The sequence below is a fragment of the Rhinoraja longicauda genome, chromosome 32 (assembly GCF_053455715.1).
Source record: "Rhinoraja longicauda isolate Sanriku21f chromosome 32, sRhiLon1.1, whole genome shotgun sequence".
NCBI lineage: Eukaryota > Metazoa > Chordata > Chondrichthyes > Rajiformes > Arhynchobatidae > Rhinoraja > Rhinoraja longicauda.
Genome location: NC_135984.1, coordinates 27,026,232 through 27,045,306, shown reverse-complemented (window position 1 = coordinate 27,045,306; position 19,075 = coordinate 27,026,232). Strand labels below are relative to the sequence as shown.

Here is a 19,075-nt window from a genome sequence, read left to right as displayed (position 1 = left end):
CCAGTCTACCTGCATATTGAAATCCCCCATCACCACAGTGGCATTACCTTTGTTACATGCCAGTTTTAACTCCTGCTGCATCTTACACCCTACATCCGGGCTACTGTTTGGGGGTCTGGAGATAACTCCCATTCGTGTCTTCTTACCTTTACAATTCCTCAACTCAATCCACAGTGACTCTACCTCGTCAGTCTCTATGTCACCCCTCGCAAGGGACTGAATTCCATCCTCACCAACAGAGCTGCCCCACCTCCCCTGTCCACCTGCCTGTCCTTTCTATAGGACGTATATTCCATTGACTCCATTTACACCTCACGCTGTCTCGGCAAGGCCAGCAGCATAATCAAGGACGAGTCGCACCCTGGCCACTCCCTCTTCTCCCCTCTCCCATCAGGCACGAGGTATAGAAGTGTGAAAACGCACACCTCCAGATTCAAGAGCAGTTTCTTCCCAGCTGTTATCAGGCAACTGAATCATCCTACCACAACCAGAGAGCAGTGCTAAACTACTATCTACCTCATTGGTGACCCTCGGACTATCTTTGGTGGATTTTACTGGCTTTGCCTTGCACTAAACGTTATTCCCTTATTATTTATCTGTATATTATAAGTGGCTGGATTGTAATCATGTATTGTCTTTCCGCTGACTGGATAGCACGCAACAAAAGCTTTTCACTGTACCTCGGTACACGTGACACTAAAATATGTTTAGTTTAGTTTATTCGTGGTGGTGGCTATCCCTCGAGGTCGAGGATGATGGTCTACGTTCCATTGTTTTTATGAACTCTCAGGTAGTTTATGAGTCTAACCGTGGCTGTGAAAGTTCTTTAACATCCAGGGCAGGTGATTCCAGATGTCAGATCGGGCTTTGGTTGTTGCTGCCTCACTTTCCCTTTACTTCTCTTTTCATCTAATTCTGCGCATCTGTTGGCTTTGATGGTCGCTGTTCCTTTTTGGACGATGGTTGACCAGAGTTTCCTGTCCTTGGCATTGGTTTGCCAATTGTCGATGTCCATTCCACATGTCTTCATGCTGGCTTTTAAGGCGTCTTTGAATCTCTTCTTTTGTCCGCCTCTTTTACGTTTGGCTTCTTTGAGCTGGGAGTAGAAGGCTTGCTTTGGTAGACGCTCATCTTCCATCCGAACAACATGACCACTCCATCTTAGTTGGTTCTTGATGGCGAAGGCTTCGATGCCTGATGTTTTTGCTTCATTCAGCATGCTGACGTTGGTCCTTCTGTCTTCCCAGCTGATATTTAGACAATAGACAATAGGTGCAGGAGTAGGCCATTCAGCCCTTCGAGCCAGCACCGCCATTCAATGCGATCATGGCTGATCACTCTCAATCAGTACCCCGTTCCTGCCTTCTCCCCATACCCCCTCACTCCGCTATCCTTAAGAGCTCTATCCAGCTCTCTCTTGAAAGCATCCAACGAACTGGCCTCCACTGCCTTCTGAGGCAGAGAATTCCACACCTTCACCACTCTCTGACTGAAAAAGTTCTTCCTCATCTCCGTTCTAAATGGCCTACCCCTTATTCTTAAACTGTGGCCCCTTGTTCTGGACTCCCCCAACAATGGGAACGTTTCCTGCCTCTAATGTGTCCAATCCCCTAATTATCTTATATGTTTCAATAAGATCCCCCCTCATCCTTCTAAATTCCAGTGTATACAAGCCTAATTGCTCCAGCCTTTCAACATACGACAGTCCCACCATTCCGGGAATCAACCTAGTGAACCTACGCTGCACGCCCTCAATAGCAAGAATATCCTTCCTCAAATTTGGAGACCAAAACTGCACACAGTTTTTAAGTTGCTTCGAAGACATTGTCTTTCCAAGTGTTTTCAGATGGCGTTGATATGTGGTCCAGGTTTATGATGCATACTGGAGCATTGGAATCACCACTGCTTTGTACACTATTATTGTCATGTGTACAGTGAAAAACTTTATTTATGTGCGTTATCCAGTCAGAGGAAAGACTATACATGAAACACAGTGTACAGATACAGGATAAAGGGAATAATGTTTAGTGGTTTTGGAATACAGGTTTAAAACTGTAGGAAGAACTGCAGATGAAAGAGTGGAGCGATTGTAAAGAATGATAGCAGATCCACCAACAGTCGCCTGCCTTCGGCGCCATCTTGGGTCCATGCCTTGGTGATTCAGCTGTTCATCAAGATCTTGTTGAATGATGTGACAGTTTCAGCCTCAACCACTCCCTCGACCAGGCTGCGTGGTCCATGTTCCGCCCGCCCTCTGAGTGAAAACATTCTTCCTCAGATTTCCTTTAAACCTTTTATTCCTTGCCTGGGATCGACACTCCAACCGCGGCCTGCGGATTTCAACATCGAGCAGCTCGCAGTCTCAGGTTGAGACCGACTTCGGGAGCTCCAAATCGCAGAAGGTTTCGACCAGCCCCGACCCGGGGTCAGATCACATGGCGCGGGGGAGCTGAGATTCCCCTTCCCCCCACCGATGTGGGAGCTCGATCCGCCCAAACGCCGCCAGCTACGGGAGTCAAGATCGTCCCGTCAACGGAAGGTTCGAGGCCCCCGACCGCGGGAGAACAAAGAAGGCAGGAGATTGAACTTTTTTCCGCCTTCCATCACAGTGAGGAATGTGGAGGAGTCACTGTGGTGGATGTTCACGATAAAATGTATTTTGTGCGTTCTGTTGCTTTTTATTGCTATGACTGTATGGCAAAACAAATTCCTCGTATGTTGCAAAACATACTTGGCTAATAAAGTATGATTATGATTATTAAACCTATCACCTCTAGCTTCGGACACCTCTGCTGTGGGGAAATGTTTCTCACTCTCTACTTCTTACACCCTAGTAGTTTTATCCAACGCGATCACATCGCTTCTCGGAGAGTCTGGAACTGGATGCAGGCTATGAGCAAAACCCTGCTTTATTTAAGATTCATTTTCTGGGGATGAGCCCAGCCTTGTTGCCCCATCCCTGACTGCCATTGAGGTGAAAGTGTTCAGCTGCCCTTTGGTGAACCTTGGCCCATATCCATATAAACCTATCCTATCTATGTACTTGTCCAAATGGTTTAAACGTTGTGATAGTACCTCCCTCAACTACCTCCTCCGGCAGCTCATTCCATACGCCCGCCAAAAAAGGTTGTCCCTCAAGTTCCTAATAAATCTTTCCACCTCACTTGTCCAAGTGTTTTTTGTATATATTGTGATAGCACCTGCCTTTACAACCTGCTCCGGCAGCTCATCCCACACACCCACCTATAAACGTTGCCCCTCAGGTTCTCAATAAATCTTTCCCCTCTCACCTTCAACCTATGTCCTTTGGTTCTTGGTTTATTTACTCTGGGTACAAGACTCTGTGCATCGACCCGATCTATTCCTCTCGTGATCTTACACACTTCTATAAGACCCCCCCCCTCATCCACAAGTAGATGGTGCAAAGACCCTGGGGTGACAGAAAGTAATAAAAAAGGAACTGCAGATGCTGGTTCATACCAAAGATAGACAACAAAATGCTGGAGTAACTCAGCGGGTCAGGCAGCATTTCTGGAGAAAATGGAAGGTGATGTTTTGGGTGGGGATAAGTTCACAAGCTATAGGAGTAGAATTAGGCCAGTTGGCCCATCAAGTCTACTCCGCCATTCAATCATGGCTGATCTAATTCCATTCCCCTGCCTTCTTCCCATAACCCTTGAAACCCGTTCTAATCAAGAATTTGTCTGTCTCTGGCTTAAAAATATCTGCTGACTTGGCCTCCACAGCCCTCTGTGGCAATGAGGGACCTTTAGTCAGGAGGTCAGTCAGTCACTAGCATAAACCCAGCCTCTCATCTGCTCTTCAGCCACTGTTTATGTGGCCCGGACAATGAGTTTTTGGTCTGTGGTGATTCCCAGAATATCGGTAGTGGGCTTTGAGGGTTGGAAGGTAAACCAATCACTGAGTCATTATAAACCTCATTGGGTGGCAGAGTGGCGTAGTGGTGGAGCTGCTGCCTTACAGCCCAAGAGACCGGGTTTCATCCTCACTACGGGTGTTGTCTGTACGGAGTTTGTATGTTCTCCCTGTGACCGCTTGGGATTTCTCCGGGTGCTCCGGTTTCCTCCCACATCCCAAAGACATATGGGGTTTGTAGATTAATTTGCGTTGGTAAATTGAAAATTGTCCCTAGTGTGCGTGGGAGAGTGCAGGTGTACAGGGTGAACGCTGGCTGGTGCGGACTCGTGGGACGAAGGGCTTGTTTCCACACTGTTTCTCTAAAGTCTAAAGTAAAGTCTAAACCTTTCACTTTCCTTCCAGAACAATCAATTACCAGGATATTGGCCAAGATACATTATGACATGCCTGAAAGTATAACAAGGTATGTTGCCTATCAGTAGGGGATTGGGCATGGTGGATAGCTCCTGCTGTTAAGTGCTCTGGTTTTATTGGGGTCTCAGTCTAGATTGATAATGATTGATAACAAATTGAGAATGCCAGTTCAAGAAGCACTCAAATGATAACGGATGCCAAAAATGACGCATCGACTGATGGAGGTAGAACTTGTTCTTTGCTCACCATAAGCTTTGAAAGAGCACATTAACAATCTACCACCATAGCATTAAGGGGAAGAATGTGTCAACATTTATAGTAGGAAAGAACTGCAGATGCTGGTTTAAATCAAAGGTAGATACAAAATGCTGGAGTAACTCAGCAGGTCAGGCAGCATCTCTGGAGAGAAGGAATTGGTGACGTTTTGGGTTGAGACCCTTCTTCAGACTGAGGAAGGGTCTCGACCCGAAAGGCCACCCATTCCTTCTCTCCAAAGATGCTGCCTGACCTGCTGAGTTACTCCAGCATTTTGTGTCTACCTTCAACATTTATAGTAATGCTTAGTTCTATTTCCAATGCATTAGCACATAAATCATGTGCTGTCATTTTAATTGCTGGTTGAGTTGTTTAGTCACTGTACTGAGGGAACTCTGTTTCATTGTAGGTCTTGTGTCTTTTGTCAGGTTGGCTTGTAAAAGATGTGTTATCATTGGTAATGGATTCACTCTGAGGAACAGCTCCCTTGGCGAAACAATCAACAAATACGATGTTGTCATTCGGTGAGGTGAAACCCTGGCAGTTTTTCTGCAGATCTCCTTGTGCCTGGCTCTGCTGGTGGGGGAACTGGCAGCTCACCTGCTCACTTGGCTGCTACCCACAGTGGCAATGTCCTGGGCTCCTGTGCCAGCTCTCCGCCTGCCTGCGCTCTGGTGAAGCTTGGGCGGTACCTTAGTTACACATTGCAGCCGTTTCTGACAACAAAGTGCCTCAATAAAACATTCTGAAGCACTTCACAGGAGTGCAGTCAGGCATTACTTGACACTAGGCCAGATGAACAGGGAATCAGGAGTTTGGACAGAACTCTGTAGTTCTTTTAGAGGTACAGTGAGGAAACAGTCCCTACAGCCCACCGAGTCCACATTGACCACAGATTGCCCACTCACACTAGATCTATGCCATCCCACCTTTATATCCGCTCCCTGTACACGAGAGACAATTTACAGAGACCAATTAACCTACAAACATGTCCCAGAGGAAACCACACCTGGTCACAAGGAGAAGGTGCAAGCTGCACACAGACAGCAACCCAGGACAGGATAGAAGCCGGGTCTCTGGCGCCGTGAGGCAGCAGCACTACCAGCTGCACCACTGTGTAAGGGTTTTAGAAGAATCTTAAAGGGTGAAGGATGAAGGACAGAGGCCAATATTTGGGAGGGATTTTCAAAATGGCAGCAGTGGTAGAGTTGCTGCCTTACAGTGCCAGAGACTCTGGTGACTGAAGGCGCTGCTGCTAATGAAGGAATGTTCCAAGGTGGGTGTGATCAAGAGGACAGAACAGGGTGAGTCTAGAAACAAGAATCGCAGTTGCTGGTTTACACAAAAGGACACAAAATGCTGGAGTAACTTAGCAGGTCAAGCAGCATCTCTGGAGGACGTGGGTAGGTCGAGCGAGATCCTTCTTCAGACTCTGAAACGTGGCCTACCCATGGTCTCCACAGATGCCGCCTGACTTGCTGGGTTACTCCAGCACTTTGTGCTCTTTTGGGTGAAGGGCGAGTTCTGGTGAGAACTGGGCCAATGTTGTGGGCCAACTCTGCCAAGGGCTTTGCCTATGAGGCGTAACAATTATGAGGTCAAGCTGAGAGACAATGAAGATGAGTGGGGGCAGGAGCTACTGCCTGAAAGCATCTCGCCATCAGAGAATTAGTGTGCACAACCATTTAGCTGTGAATCTACCTTCAGTGCGTTATCGTCCATGCACCAGTGCAGGGGGCCGGAGAGAAGGCATGGCAGCCGGCTTTGAGGGTGGGGGTGTGAGTGGGGAGGGGATTTGCGGAGGTCAGTGCTCGGGTTAAGCAGTGGTGGGTGCGACTGACTGATGGATAGTCGTCCCTTCTCCACTTGTCCCTTACAGGGATGAGGGGACGTGTAGAAAGGGGGGGGGAGTCAAGGAGGGTGAGGACATCACACTTGGTTACGGGAGGCACTGCGTTGTCTGGGGCAGAGGACACGCGTAGATAAACCTCCCTCACTTCCGTTTCTGCAGGATAAATGATGCTCCCGTCCGGGGCTACGAGACGGACGTCGGCAACAAGACAACCCTGCGCTTCTTTTACCCGGAGTCAGCCGGCTTGAATCCCAAGTTTGAGAACAATCCCAACACACTGCTGGTGTTTTTACCCTTCAAGCAAGTGGACACCCGCTGGCTCAGTGCCATCCTGTACAACGAGAAAAGAGTTGAGTGATCGTTGTGTAGGACTATTGTATAGGACCATTGTATAGGAGTATTGTGGAGGACTATCGTATAGGAGTATTGTGGACAACTATCGTATAGGACTATTGCATAGCACTATTGTGGAGGACTATTGCATAGCACTATTGTGGAGGACTATTGCATATCACTATTGCATAGCACTATTGTGGAGGACGATTGCATAGAACTATTGTAGAGAAGATCCAGTTGCGGGGCAGGCGGCACCATGGTGCAGCGGTAGAGTTGCTGCCTTGCAGCGCCAGAGACCCGAGTTCGATCCTGACCGTGGGTGCTGTCTGTACGGAAACATAGAAACATTGAAACCCTTTGAGCCAGCACCGCCATTCATGGCTGATCATCTACAATCAGTAACCCGTGCCTGCCTTCTCCCCATATCCCTTGATTCCACTAGCCCCTAGAGCTCGATCTAACTCTCTTTTAAATTCATCCAGTGAATCGGCCTCCACTGCCCTCTGTGGCAGAGAATTCCACAAATTCACAACTCTTTGGGTGAAAAAGTTTCTTCTCACCTTAGTTTTAAATGGCCTCCCCTTTATTCTTAGACTGTGTCCCCTGGTTCTGGACTCCCCCAACATTGGGAACATTTTTCCTGCATCTAGCTTTTATGATTTTATTCATCTCTATAAGATCTCCTCTCATCCTTCTAAACTCCAGTAAATACAAGCCTAGTCTTTCCAATCTTTCCTCGTGTGACAGTCCCTCCATTCCAGGGATTAAACTTGTGAACCTATGCTATGGAGTTTGTACGTTCTCCCCGTGACCTGCATGGGTTTTCTCCCAGAGTCCTGATTTCATTCCACGCTCTAAAGATGTGCAAAGTTGTAGGTTAATTGGCTTGGCTTGTAAGTCATCCCTAGTGTGTGTAGGACAGGGTTAATGTGCGGGGATCGCTGGTCGGTGCGGACTCAGTGGGCCGACAAAGCTGTTTCCGTGCTGTATCTCTAAACTAAACTAAACTGGTTAACAGAAAATAAAGAATTTCTTTGTCCCAATATTGCTGGAAAATGTCCTATGGCCCTGGGAGCAGCGATTTATAAACTCAAATTCTTTTCGATTATTTTCGGTTTGGGTTTCCTCCCACACCCCAAAGTCGTACACGTTTGTAGGATAATTGGCTTGGGTGAAAATTGTAGATTGCCCCTTGGATAGAACTAGTGTATGGGATGAGTATTGATCGGCACGGACTCAGTGGGCTGTTCCCACGTTGTATCTCTAAAGACTAAATATGTTTCTGTTGCAGACGAGCAAAGGGTTCTGGAAGCCTCCGCCCATGGTGTGGGAAGCAAATCCATCGAATATCCGGATCCTCAACCCTTATTACATCCACCAAGCTGCCACTAAATTACTGAAAATCCCACTCAAGGTACCTCCCAAATCCAACCAGGTGAGGACATCATTAGGCGATTTTTGAGAAAATTAGGTCAGAAAAATCTGTTTAGTTCAGTGTCTCTTAGTGTTTGGAATCGCACAAAATTCTCACCAAGGAAACAGTTTGGTGCTCCTTCTACTTTGGGAGATTAACCTTTCACTTCTCAGGCTGTAGCACAGTGTCGCAGCGAGTTGATCCGCTGCCCCACAGTGCCAGAGACCTAGGTTCAATCTGCGCTTGGCTGCTCTCTGTGTGGCGTTAAGTAACGTCCAGGTTCAGGAACAGCTTCTTCTCTGCAGCCATCAGGCTATTAAACACTACGACCTCCAAATAACCTCTGAACTACAATAGACTATTATGGTTAATATTGCACATTCATTGTTTGTTTGTTTTTTTATGTGTACTTATGCATATATATATATATATATATATTGTGTCATCACACAGCTGTTTGCCAATAGCGAGCAGATTTTAGTGCCATGTCATTGGCCTCTGCAAGATCCTTTACAGTGCGTGTGTCATGCAGCACATCACAGCTCAGGAGATGTTCCATAGTCTGGAGGCCTTTGTGTATATATGTATATGTGTGTGTGTGTGTGTATATCTATATATACATGTGTGCGTGAGGAGAATAGGTGAGTGCATAAGCCTCCCATTACCACCGGGAGCAAATTGACATTTGGCACTTTGGATTTCTAACATTTCTAACATCTTGTCCTGTGTATTTGGAAACATATATACATGTGTGCGTATATATATGTGTGTGTATATATATGTGTATATATATATATATATATATATGTGTGTGTATATATATATATACTAGAACAAGTTGTGCCCGTTTCCTGTTGTCCCATTCCCCATTCTCAGACCCCCCTCCCAATTTTCTCTCCCCCAGACACACTCTTAGCATCAGTTAAAGTCCCGGGGGGGGGGGGGGGGGGGTGCGGGGGATCTGATCAGTGAAAGGTCCGGGGGGGGGGGGGGGGGGGGGGGCGGGCCCGGGGGGGGGGGGGGGGGGGTGGGATAGCGGGGAGATGTTCTCCCAGGTGTGGGAGAGAGGAGAGAAGCAAGGGGAGAGAGGAGAGGTGAGCCGGTGATCGCGGGCTTGCGCCGCTAACGGCGTCCATTGTTTTGGTGCGAGTGAGGAGATGCCGCGCATGCGTGCTGAGTACAGAGTGAGGAGATTCCGCGCATGCGTACTGAGCACTGCCGGACCGCAGCGCCCCCCTTCTGTCAAAACTTCGATAAATGAGGGGGGGCAGCACTTTTAGACCTCTGTAACTTAAAAAATATGCGTCCGAATTAAATAAAAATATCATTTTCCAGCAGCGAACCGCATGCTGATTAAGGCGGCTCAAAAATCGTGGCGCTACGGTTCACCGTTTTGCCGGAATTGCCGTATTCAGCCGACATCAGTGGAATATCCCACCCCCCCCATTCTCTCCTCCCCCAACCCCAATCTTACTCTCCCCACACCCCCCCCTTTCCCCACGACCTCCCCTTTTCCCAGTACCCCTATCTCCCCCACCACCAAGCCCCCTCCGGACGACCCCTGTTGTCCCCCTCCCCAGTCCCCATTCTCAGACCCCGCCACCATTCTCTCTCCCCCAGACACACTCTTACTCTCCCCCACCCCCCCCCCCTTTCCCCAGCACACCCATTTCCCCATCTCTCTCTTGCCCCCAGCACCAACAGGTCGGGGGGGGGGGGGGGGGGGGAGCGCATCAGTGAAAGGTCCGGGGGGGGGGTGGGGGGGGATAGCGGGGAGAGGATCTCCCGGCTGTGGGAGAGAGGAGAGAAGCAAGGGGAGAGGAGAGAAGCAAGGGGAGAGAGGAGCACAGACGCATAGCAGCGCCACGCTGAAAGCCTTCAATAAATCAATCGGAGGGGGGTGCATGGGCATTTTGACGTCACACGCTGAAGGCCATGGAAAAAACGGCTGGAATGTTTTTTATTTTTTACTAAAACCTCTGTAACTTTAATAATATACGACCGAATCAAATAAAAACATCATTTTCCACCAGCGTTCAGCGTCGTGATTAAGGCGGTGCAAAAATCGTGGCGCTACGGTTCACCGTTTTTGCCGAAAATCAGCCGAAAAAATGAGAGATTTTTTTTGTGACTTTTAAACCTCTGTAACTTAAAAACTATACGACCGAATTAAATAAAAAATATCATTTTCGGCAAGCGTCCAGCGGTGTGATTAAGGCGGTGCAAAGATTGTGGCGCTACGCCTCACCGTTTTGCAGAAATCAGCCGAAATCACTGTTACAAATATACATACAAGTCAGAGTTTTAGTAAGATTAGATAGATAGATAGATGTGTGTGTGTATATATATATATATATATATATAATGAACTTTTCTTTCTCATTTATTTGATTGTTTACAGTGTACTATGTTTATATATTGTGTTGTGCTGCCACAAGTAAGCGTTTCATTGTTCTATCTGGGACATATGGCAATATAACACTCTCGACTCTTGAAGTACGTTCTCCCTGTGACTTCATAGGTTTTCTCTGGCTGCTCTGGTTTCATCCAACAACCTAAAGGCAGCAGGTCGGTCGGTTAAACACAAGGCGCTGGAGCATCTCAGCGGGTCATTGCAGGCTACGTTTTGGGTCGGGATCTTTCTGCCTGGTCATTCTCTCCACAGATGCTGCCTGACCTGCTGTGATCATCTAGTTCTTTGAAGGTATTTATTCACAAAATGCTGGAGTAACTCAGCAGGTCAGGCAGCATCTCAGGAGAGAAGGAATGGGTGACGTTTCGGGTCGAGACCCTTCTTCAGACTGATGTCAGGGGGGCGGGACAAAGGAAGGATATAGGTGGAGACAGGAAGGTAGAGGGAGATCTGGGAAGGGGGAGGGGAAGAGAGGGACAGAGGAACTATCTAAAGTTGGAGAAGTCGATGTTCATACCACCGGGCTGCAAGCTGCCCAGGCGAAATATGAGGTGCTGTTTCTCCAATTTCCGGTGGGCCTCACTATGGCACTGGAAGAGACCCATGACAGAAAGGTCAGACTGGGAATGGGAGGGGGAGTTGAAGTGCTCGGCCACCGGGAGATCAGTTTGGTCAATGCGGATCGAGCGCAGGTGTTGAGCAAAGCGATCGCCGAGCCTGCGCTTGGTTTCTTTTCTTTGTGTTTGCTCCAGATTCCAGCATCTGCAGTTCCTTGTGTCTGCAGGTCGCTTGGGTGCTGTAAATTCACCCTCGTGTTTGGGTGAGTTTTAGTGCTTGGGGAGGGGGTGGAAGGGCTAATGTGGTGTGATCAAAAAATGAGTGCTAATGGGTGGTTAATGATGGGTATGGATTCAATAGGCCGTTTCCATGCTAAATGACCCACTGCTTCAGACAGCATTCCCAATATCATCTTTGCTCGATAGCAAATGTCTTCTGATGGAGTTTGGTGAAATTTCTTCGGAAATTTTACTATGTAAATAGTTTAAACTAATTGTAAATAGTTTATTTTATTTTAGTTTAGTTTAGAGATACAGGGTGGATTCAGGCCCTTCGGCCCACCGAGTCCGCACCGACCAGCAATCCCTGCACATTAACACTAGCCTACACAATATATATTGATACCAAGCCAATTAACCTACAAACCTGTACGTCTTTGGAGTGTGGGAGGAAACCGAAGATCTCGGAGAAATTGCAGGCGGGTCACGGGGAGAACGTACAAACTCCGTACAGACAGCAGCCGTGGTTGGGATCGAACCCGGGTCTCTGGCGCTGTGAGGCAGCAACTCTATGTCACTGTGTCACCATGCTCCCCTACATAGTTGACAGTAGTTGGTGGTGTCCATCGCAACAGTGCAGACAGTGCCACAGCTTCCACCTGAAAGAAGGACAGGGCCGAAGGTGCAGGGTGGTCCCTCTAAGACCCACACCATCCACCACTGGAGATGCACCATGGCTCTTTCATTGGCCTGTGTGAGGTGGTACAGAATCCTCATGCAGCAGTCCCGACCGAGCCGCTGCCTCAGTCTCAATGTTATGTCTCTTTCCAACTTACAGAAACCAGTGCACCCCACCAGTGGCTTCCTTGCCATTACTGTGGCCGTGAACTATTGTGATGAGGTCCATGTCGCTGGCTTTGGTTATCCCATCACTCAACGGGACACTCCCATTCACTACTACGACAAAACTACAATGAAAGCCATGACCGTGAGTATCTGCGTTGCTTGACGTAACGTGTATGGGACCGGTGATTGCTATTGTCCTTTTATCCATATCGCCCTCCACAGATGCACACTTGCTCACGGACTCACTATTTGTTGCTCACTCTTCAGTTCAGCGATTTGTTTAGAGATGCCGCTTGGATACAGGCCCACGTGGCCATCACGTCCACCATGACCATTTATCAACCCCTTCACGCGAGGTCTATGTCATCCCCTTCCCAACCAACTAGGGGGCAATTTACAGAGGTCAATTAATCTATGAAACTGAACGTCTTTGAGATGTGGCGGGAAACCAGAACCCCTGGAGGAAACCCGCACAGTCACAGGGAGAACGTGCAAACTCCACACAGACAGCACCCGAGGTCAGGATCGAACCCGGGTCTCTGATGCTGTGAGGCAGCGGCTCTAAGATGCGCCAATGTGTTGGATATTATGTCAACTCCAGATAGATCTGCAGCAACTCCCCCTCCTTCAATTGAAGGGGGTGGATGTAGAAACATAGACAATAGGTGCAGGAGGAGGCCATTCGGCCCTTCAAGCCAGCAGCGCCATTCATTGTGATCATGGCTGATCATCCACAATCAGTAACACAGAGTGCTGGAGTACCTCAGCGGGTCAGGCAGCATCTCTAGAGAGAAAGGATGGGTGACGTTACGAGTCGGGACTTCAGTCTGAAGAACTAGTGCACCGGGTGATCACAGGTCAGCGCCAACTCGACGGGCTGAAGGGCCCGCTTCCATGCTGTATCTCTAGTCTAAAGTAAATGAGACTAGCATAGATGGGGCATCTTGGTCAGCATGGACGAGCTGGGCCGAAGGGCCTGTTTCCGTGTTGTATGTCTGAATGACTCTCATGAGATCTGCTTGTCCCTTCAAACAGTGATGACCCGTGAGAACTGCCACCCTCCACAGGACTGCCATTTGGTGAACCAGATTGGAATCTATTTGGCTCTAGTCGCCCCATGATAGGAAGGTCGTGGATGCTCTGGAGAGGGTGCAGAGAGGGTCTAGTGGAATGTTTGGGAAGGGGTGGCAGATGCTGGTTTAAACTGAAGATAGGCACAAAAAGCTGGAGTAACTCAGTGGGTCAGACAGCATTTCTGGAGAGAAGGAATAGGTGACGTTTCGGGGTCGAGACCAAACGAGAATGCTGCCTGGATTCGAGGGCTTCAATTAGAGGGAGAGTCATGATAGATTTGGATTATTTTCTCTGAAACATCAGAGGTTGTGGGGAGACCTGAGTTAATTATGAGGTGGTAGACACAAAATGCTGGAGTAACTCAGCGGGTGAGGCAACATCTCGGGAAAGAAGGAATGTCAAGTCAAGTCAAGTCAATTTTATTTGTATAGCACATTTAAAAACAACCCACGTTGACCAAAGTGCTGTACATCTGATTAGGTTCCAATAGAAAAAAAAATGAAAACATACAGTGGCACGCAAACAGTTCACAGCGCCTCCTCAATGAGCCTCAAACGCTAGGGAGTAGAAATAGGTTTTGAGCCTGGACTTAAAGGAGTCGATGGAGGGGGCAGTTCTGATCGGGAGAGGGATGCTGTTCCCTTTCAAGACCCTTTCCCCATGAGTCTGAAGAAGGGTCTCGACCCGAAATGTCACCCATTCCTCAGTCTGAAGAAGGGTCTCGATCTGAAACATCGCCCATTCCTTCTCTCCCGAGATGCTGCCTCACCCGCTGAGTTGCTCCAGCATTTTGTGTCTACCTTTGATTTAAACCAGCATCTGCAGGTTTTTTCCTATTAATTATGAGATGCATAGATAGGGTAGACGGTCAGAACCCTTTTCCCTGATGGGAATGTCCAACACTAAGCACCATGAGATCAGTTCAACATGGTGCTGTGTTCAACACAAACATTGTGGGCCGAAGGGCCCATTCATGTGCTGGGCTGTTCTCAATAACAAACTGAAGAAGAATCTTGACCCGAAACGTCACCTATTCCTTTTTCTCCAGAGATACTGTCTGACCCGCTGAGTTACTCCAGCTTTTTGTGTCAGTCTTCGGTTTAAACCAGCATCTGCAGTTCCTTCTACACACTCTGCTGTTCTATGTTCTGTTCACAGATGCATCGGATTCCTCATTCTGTTTGTGCCACAGCTCTCTCCTTGCTGAGGTGCCTTAACAACGCACCTTGCCACTTTGCAAGCCTTAACATAGTCATAGAGTCATAAAGCGCGGAATCAGGCCCTTCGGCCCAACTTACCCACACCGGCCAACATGTCCCAGCTGCCTGCGTTTGGCCCATATCCCTCCAAACCTGTCCTTTCCATATACCTGTCTAAGTATTTCTTAAACTTTGGGATAGTCCCAGCCTCAACTACCTCCTCTGGCAGCTTGTTCCATACACCCGCCACACGTTGTGGGAGTCATATGGTGAAGTTCAATAAATAATCTAACAATAAAGGCTAAACAGATGAAGACATTAGTATTGCTCTATATTGTATTAGTATTAGTGTTGCCCTGTTACTCCATTTGAATGTTTGAAGTGTTTTTATGTTGAATGTGACATATTTTCTCAGCATGGCTCGGACATGAGATTGGTCTGGGAGGGGAGGTCAGGGCAAGGTGGTTTTGGACATGAGGTTAGTCTTGGACAATAGACAATAGGTGCAGGAGTAGGCCATTCGGCCCTTCGAGCCAGCACCGCCATTCACTGTGATCATGGCTGATCATTCACAATCAGTACCCCGTTCCTGCCCTCTCCCCATACCCCCTGACTCCGCTATCCTTAAGAGCTCTATCTAACTCTCTCTTGAATGCATCCAGAGAATTGGCCTCCACTGCCTTCTGAGGCAGAGAATTCCACAGATTCACAACTGTCTGACTGAAAAAGCTTTTCCTCATCTCCATTCTAAATGGCCGACCCTTATTCTTAAACTGTGGCCCCTGGTTCTGGACTCCCCCAACATTGGGAACATGTTTCCTGCCTCTAACGTGTCCAACCCCTTAATAATCTTACATGTTTCAATAAGATCCCCTCTCATCCATCTGAATTCCAGTGTATACAAGCCTAGGGGTTCAGTGTAAGGTGGGTCTGGACATCAGATTGGTCTGGGGTTCAGTGTAAGGTGGGTCTGGACATCAGATTGGTCTGGGGGTTCAGTGTAAGGTGGGTCTGGACATCAGATTGGTCTGGGGGTTCAGCGTAAGGTGGTTTGTTCCACTTTGTAATTCTTTATCTTTATCTTTTCCAGAACTCTGAACACAACATCACACATGAGCAGCTGTTTCTGAAGAAGCTGGTGGATGCTGGGGCAATAAAATACCTCACCGTCTTGCTGTAACGTGGTGGTTTGGAGAGAGTGACAAGTTTTGTTTTTATACACTTTACAATGATTGTCGCGGCGTTCCCTCGGCGGCTGGCGCTGCACGCTGCACGCTGCCGGGCTCAGCGGCGGGTTCCTCCTGAGGTACAGGGGGAGGTGCGTGTCGGGACAAGACTGCCCGCTGCATTGCAGTGGAGATCACCGTGATCAAAGCTCCACCCAACGTGGCTGTGGACGGGGGGGAACGGAGGAAGCGGGTGGCAATCGCGTGCTGGAAGGTCGGGCTGCATTCTCATGGTCACACGGCAAAGGATGTCAGCGCAGGATGTTTGACTTGCCACCCGTTGCAATTGGAAAGATGATGCACAAGTATAACCAGAGCTCCACAGTGATTCACTTTGCCAGGCCCAGCCAGCTGTAGAGAGCCCACTGTCATAGATTTGTTGCAGCCATCTTGTATTCTGATAGATCAGGGACCGTTGCAGGCTCAGTGGTTCAAATGACCTCCGTGTTTGTTGGAGTACAATCGCTGTGGACGATTTTCCAGTTGATTTTGCTTGTGATTTAAGTGTTGAATTTCCTCGACAACTATCACACGGTGGAACGCACGACCGAGCTGTCTTATGACTGAAGAAAGGTCTCGACCCGAACGTCACCTACTCCTTTCCTTCAGAGACTCTGCCTGACCCGCTGAGTTAGCCCAGCTTTTTGTGCCCTCTGTCTGGCTCCGTGTCGGGAAGATGCGCTTCTGATCACCTGGCACCGTGCTGAGGAACTGGTTCTCACAGCCACGTCTGGGAGTGAGGTGGTCCTGACTGATGCTGCTCCATCTCCCCTGCCTGCATCAGTGTGTCAGAGTAACCCTTGACACCAAGCAAGTGCGGCATGTCAAGACTATTGCCAGCGACGTTGAGTCAAGAGCTGGAGCTAATACTCTGATGCCGTGTGGCTGAAGAACACAGCCCGGTTCTGCACCAAGGGAGGCGTTTCCTCATGAGCAGGCCAAGTGAGCATGGTTAGCGTGCGGAAAAAAACAATCCAAATTCCGCAGATGATGAAGATCCAAAACAAAACACAGGACATGCTGGAAACACACGGCATGTCAGGCAGCATCTGCGGAAACAGCATTGGAATAGTGAAGAGTCTGTAACTCATCAACATTGCAACGTTGACTCTGTTTCTCTTTCCACGGATGCTGCCTGACCTGCTGAGTGTTCCCACCCTTTTCTGTTTTGTGTTGGGATTTTGTGTGTGCTGTGCACACGCCAACATCGCTGTCAATTTAAGGTTATGAGAAAGGATAATTTTCTCCTATTTCTACCTGTGAATGTATTTGAAAATTCTCCATGTAAATAAATAAACAAGGTTTTGGACCTTCGCAGTCTGCAGTTTTCCAAAATAGAAATCAAACAGTTTTATTCAGAAAAAAAGTTTAAATTTTGTTCCATTTGCCTTCTTTAGGGTATGTTGTAGAAAGTTATAATTTTCCTTGAACTTTTCATGATTAATCCGGCTGTCCTGGTTAAAGAGACTGTATTTACTGTGGATAGATAACAGGGAATTAGAACGATGAAGTGAAGCTGACAGAGATGCTGCCTGACAGCGGCAAAGACCTGGGTTCAATCCTGATCTGGGCTGTAGTCAGTGTGGAGTTTGCACCTTCTCCGTGTCTGCCTGGGTATCCTCCAGGTGCTCAGGTTTCTTCGCACATGCCAAGGTATGTGGGTTTGGAGGTTAATTGGCCTCAGGAAATTACCCTTAGTGTGCAGAGAGTGGATATGAAAGTGGGATGATATAGAGCTGTTGTGAATGGAAGATCATTGGTCAGCATGAATTCGGCGGGCCAAATGGCCCGTTTCTATGCTGTGTAGCTTACTGTGGCTTTCCCGGCCAGGACCTAGTGTCACGCTGTGAGGCATTTCATTTGGTGTGGGGATGGAAACTCCAGAATGCACCTTGAAGAGGTGTTGCCCCCTCTCCCTCACCTCATCCCAGCAGCTCACAAGTGTTCTCGCTATGGTCAAGACGCCCTCTTGTTCGACGGCTCTCCTGCCTGACGTTGGGTCACAGCTCAGAGAACCTTGATCTCAGGGCTGGGTTTGGAGAGGCTACCAAGAACAACCACCTCCTGACTTCTGAAGATGGACACAAAGTGCTGGAGTAACTCGCCAGGCAAGGCAGTATCTCTGGAGAAAAAGGATGGGTGACGTTGTGGGTCAGGACCCTTCCTCCCGAAATGTCACCCATCCTTCTCCAGAGATGCTGCCCGACGCACTGAGTTACTCCAGCATTTTGTGTCTTATCTTCGGTATATACCAGGATCTGTACATCCTAACTTCCCATCAGTTATTTCTGCATTTCCAGATATCTGATCCTGTGCATTATTGGGGAAACTCTGTAGATACATTTGGGGTTCTGCCGCTGATGTAGGATTGTCCTAGTTTCCAAGACCCACACCAGAGAGTCTCAAAGTACCAAGTGCATTTGCAGACTAATTTCCATTCATCTCTGGTTATTGGCACTAATGGTACAGTGATATAGGATACATGATCCATATGCGAGATACTATATACTGTATAAATTGCTGCTAGGCTTGAAGGGGTCATGGAAATTGGGCCTTCGGTCCAACTTGTCCATACCGACCAAGATGCCCTTTCTACTCTAGTCCGCCTGCGTTTGGCCCATATTCCTCTAATCCTTTCCTATCCTGTCTTCTAAATGTTATTATTGCACCTGCCTCAACTACCTCCTCTGGCAGTAGGAACAAAGAACTGTAGATGTTGGTTCATGACAAAGATAGAGACACAAAGTGCTGGAGTGTCTCAGCAGGACAGTCAGCATCTCTGGGGAAATATCTTTTCTATCCATGTACCTGTCCAAATGTCTTTTAAATGTCGTTTCAAGTGTCTTTTAAATGTTGTAAATATATATTTTTAAAGGCTGTTCTGTGTAGGAATGTGTAGGAAGGAACTGCAGGTGCTGGTTTATACCGAAGATGGCCACAAATTGCTGGGTGAACATGGTTTGGGGGAGGGGGGGATGGAGTGATAGGTGGATGGTGGACAAAAACCAGAGATGAAAAGACAAGATATGAGCCAAAAGGATAGAAGAATTGTGAATTGTGAAGCTAGAGGAAGGAAAGCAGGTGGAAGGGGAGACACAGATGTGAGTAGGTGAGTCACGGGGATGGGAAGGGGGGGTGGGGGTGGGATTGTAGGGGAAGAAGGGTGAAAATTAGTTAACAGCGGGGAAAAAACAGATTCTTCCCACTTTGAAAGACACAAAGTGCTGGAGTAAGCGGGTCAGGCAGCATCTCTGGGGAAAAAGTATAGGTGACGTTTCGGGTCAAAACCCCTCTTAACACTGGAAGTAGAAGTGTGGGGGGGAGGGGGGGGGAATAAAATGGGTGGGGCCTATATGGCCCATTGTCGGCTGAGGAAGAGGTGATAACAAGA

The 19,075-nt window shown here is 48.1% G+C and overlaps 1 protein-coding gene across 10 annotated transcripts in view; it reads left to right on the top strand.

The window, feature by feature from the left end:
* st3gal4 (ST3 beta-galactoside alpha-2,3-sialyltransferase 4) overlaps window positions 1-18,738 on the top strand; it is an 88,230-nt gene extending 69,492 nt beyond the window's left edge. For 7 of the 10 annotated variants that reach the window (XM_078426527.1, XM_078426528.1, XM_078426522.1 and 4 more), the window contains 6 exons: window positions 4,282-4,342; window positions 4,977-5,072; window positions 6,560-6,749; window positions 8,028-8,171; window positions 12,178-12,327; window positions 15,549-18,736. In XM_078426527.1, coding sequence (XP_078282653.1) covers window positions 4,282-4,342; window positions 4,977-5,072; window positions 6,560-6,749; window positions 8,028-8,171; window positions 12,178-12,327; window positions 15,549-15,638 — 731 coding nt within the window. In that variant the 3' untranslated portion in view covers window positions 15,639-18,736. Of the gene's footprint in view, window positions 1-4,281; window positions 4,343-4,976; window positions 5,073-6,559; window positions 6,750-8,027; window positions 8,172-12,177; window positions 12,328-15,548 lie in introns of all 10 variants that reach the window. The other 3 variants (XM_078426529.1, XM_078426531.1, XM_078426530.1) reach the window with 3 other exon arrangements.
* Window positions 18,739-19,075: the final 337 nt, after the last annotated feature.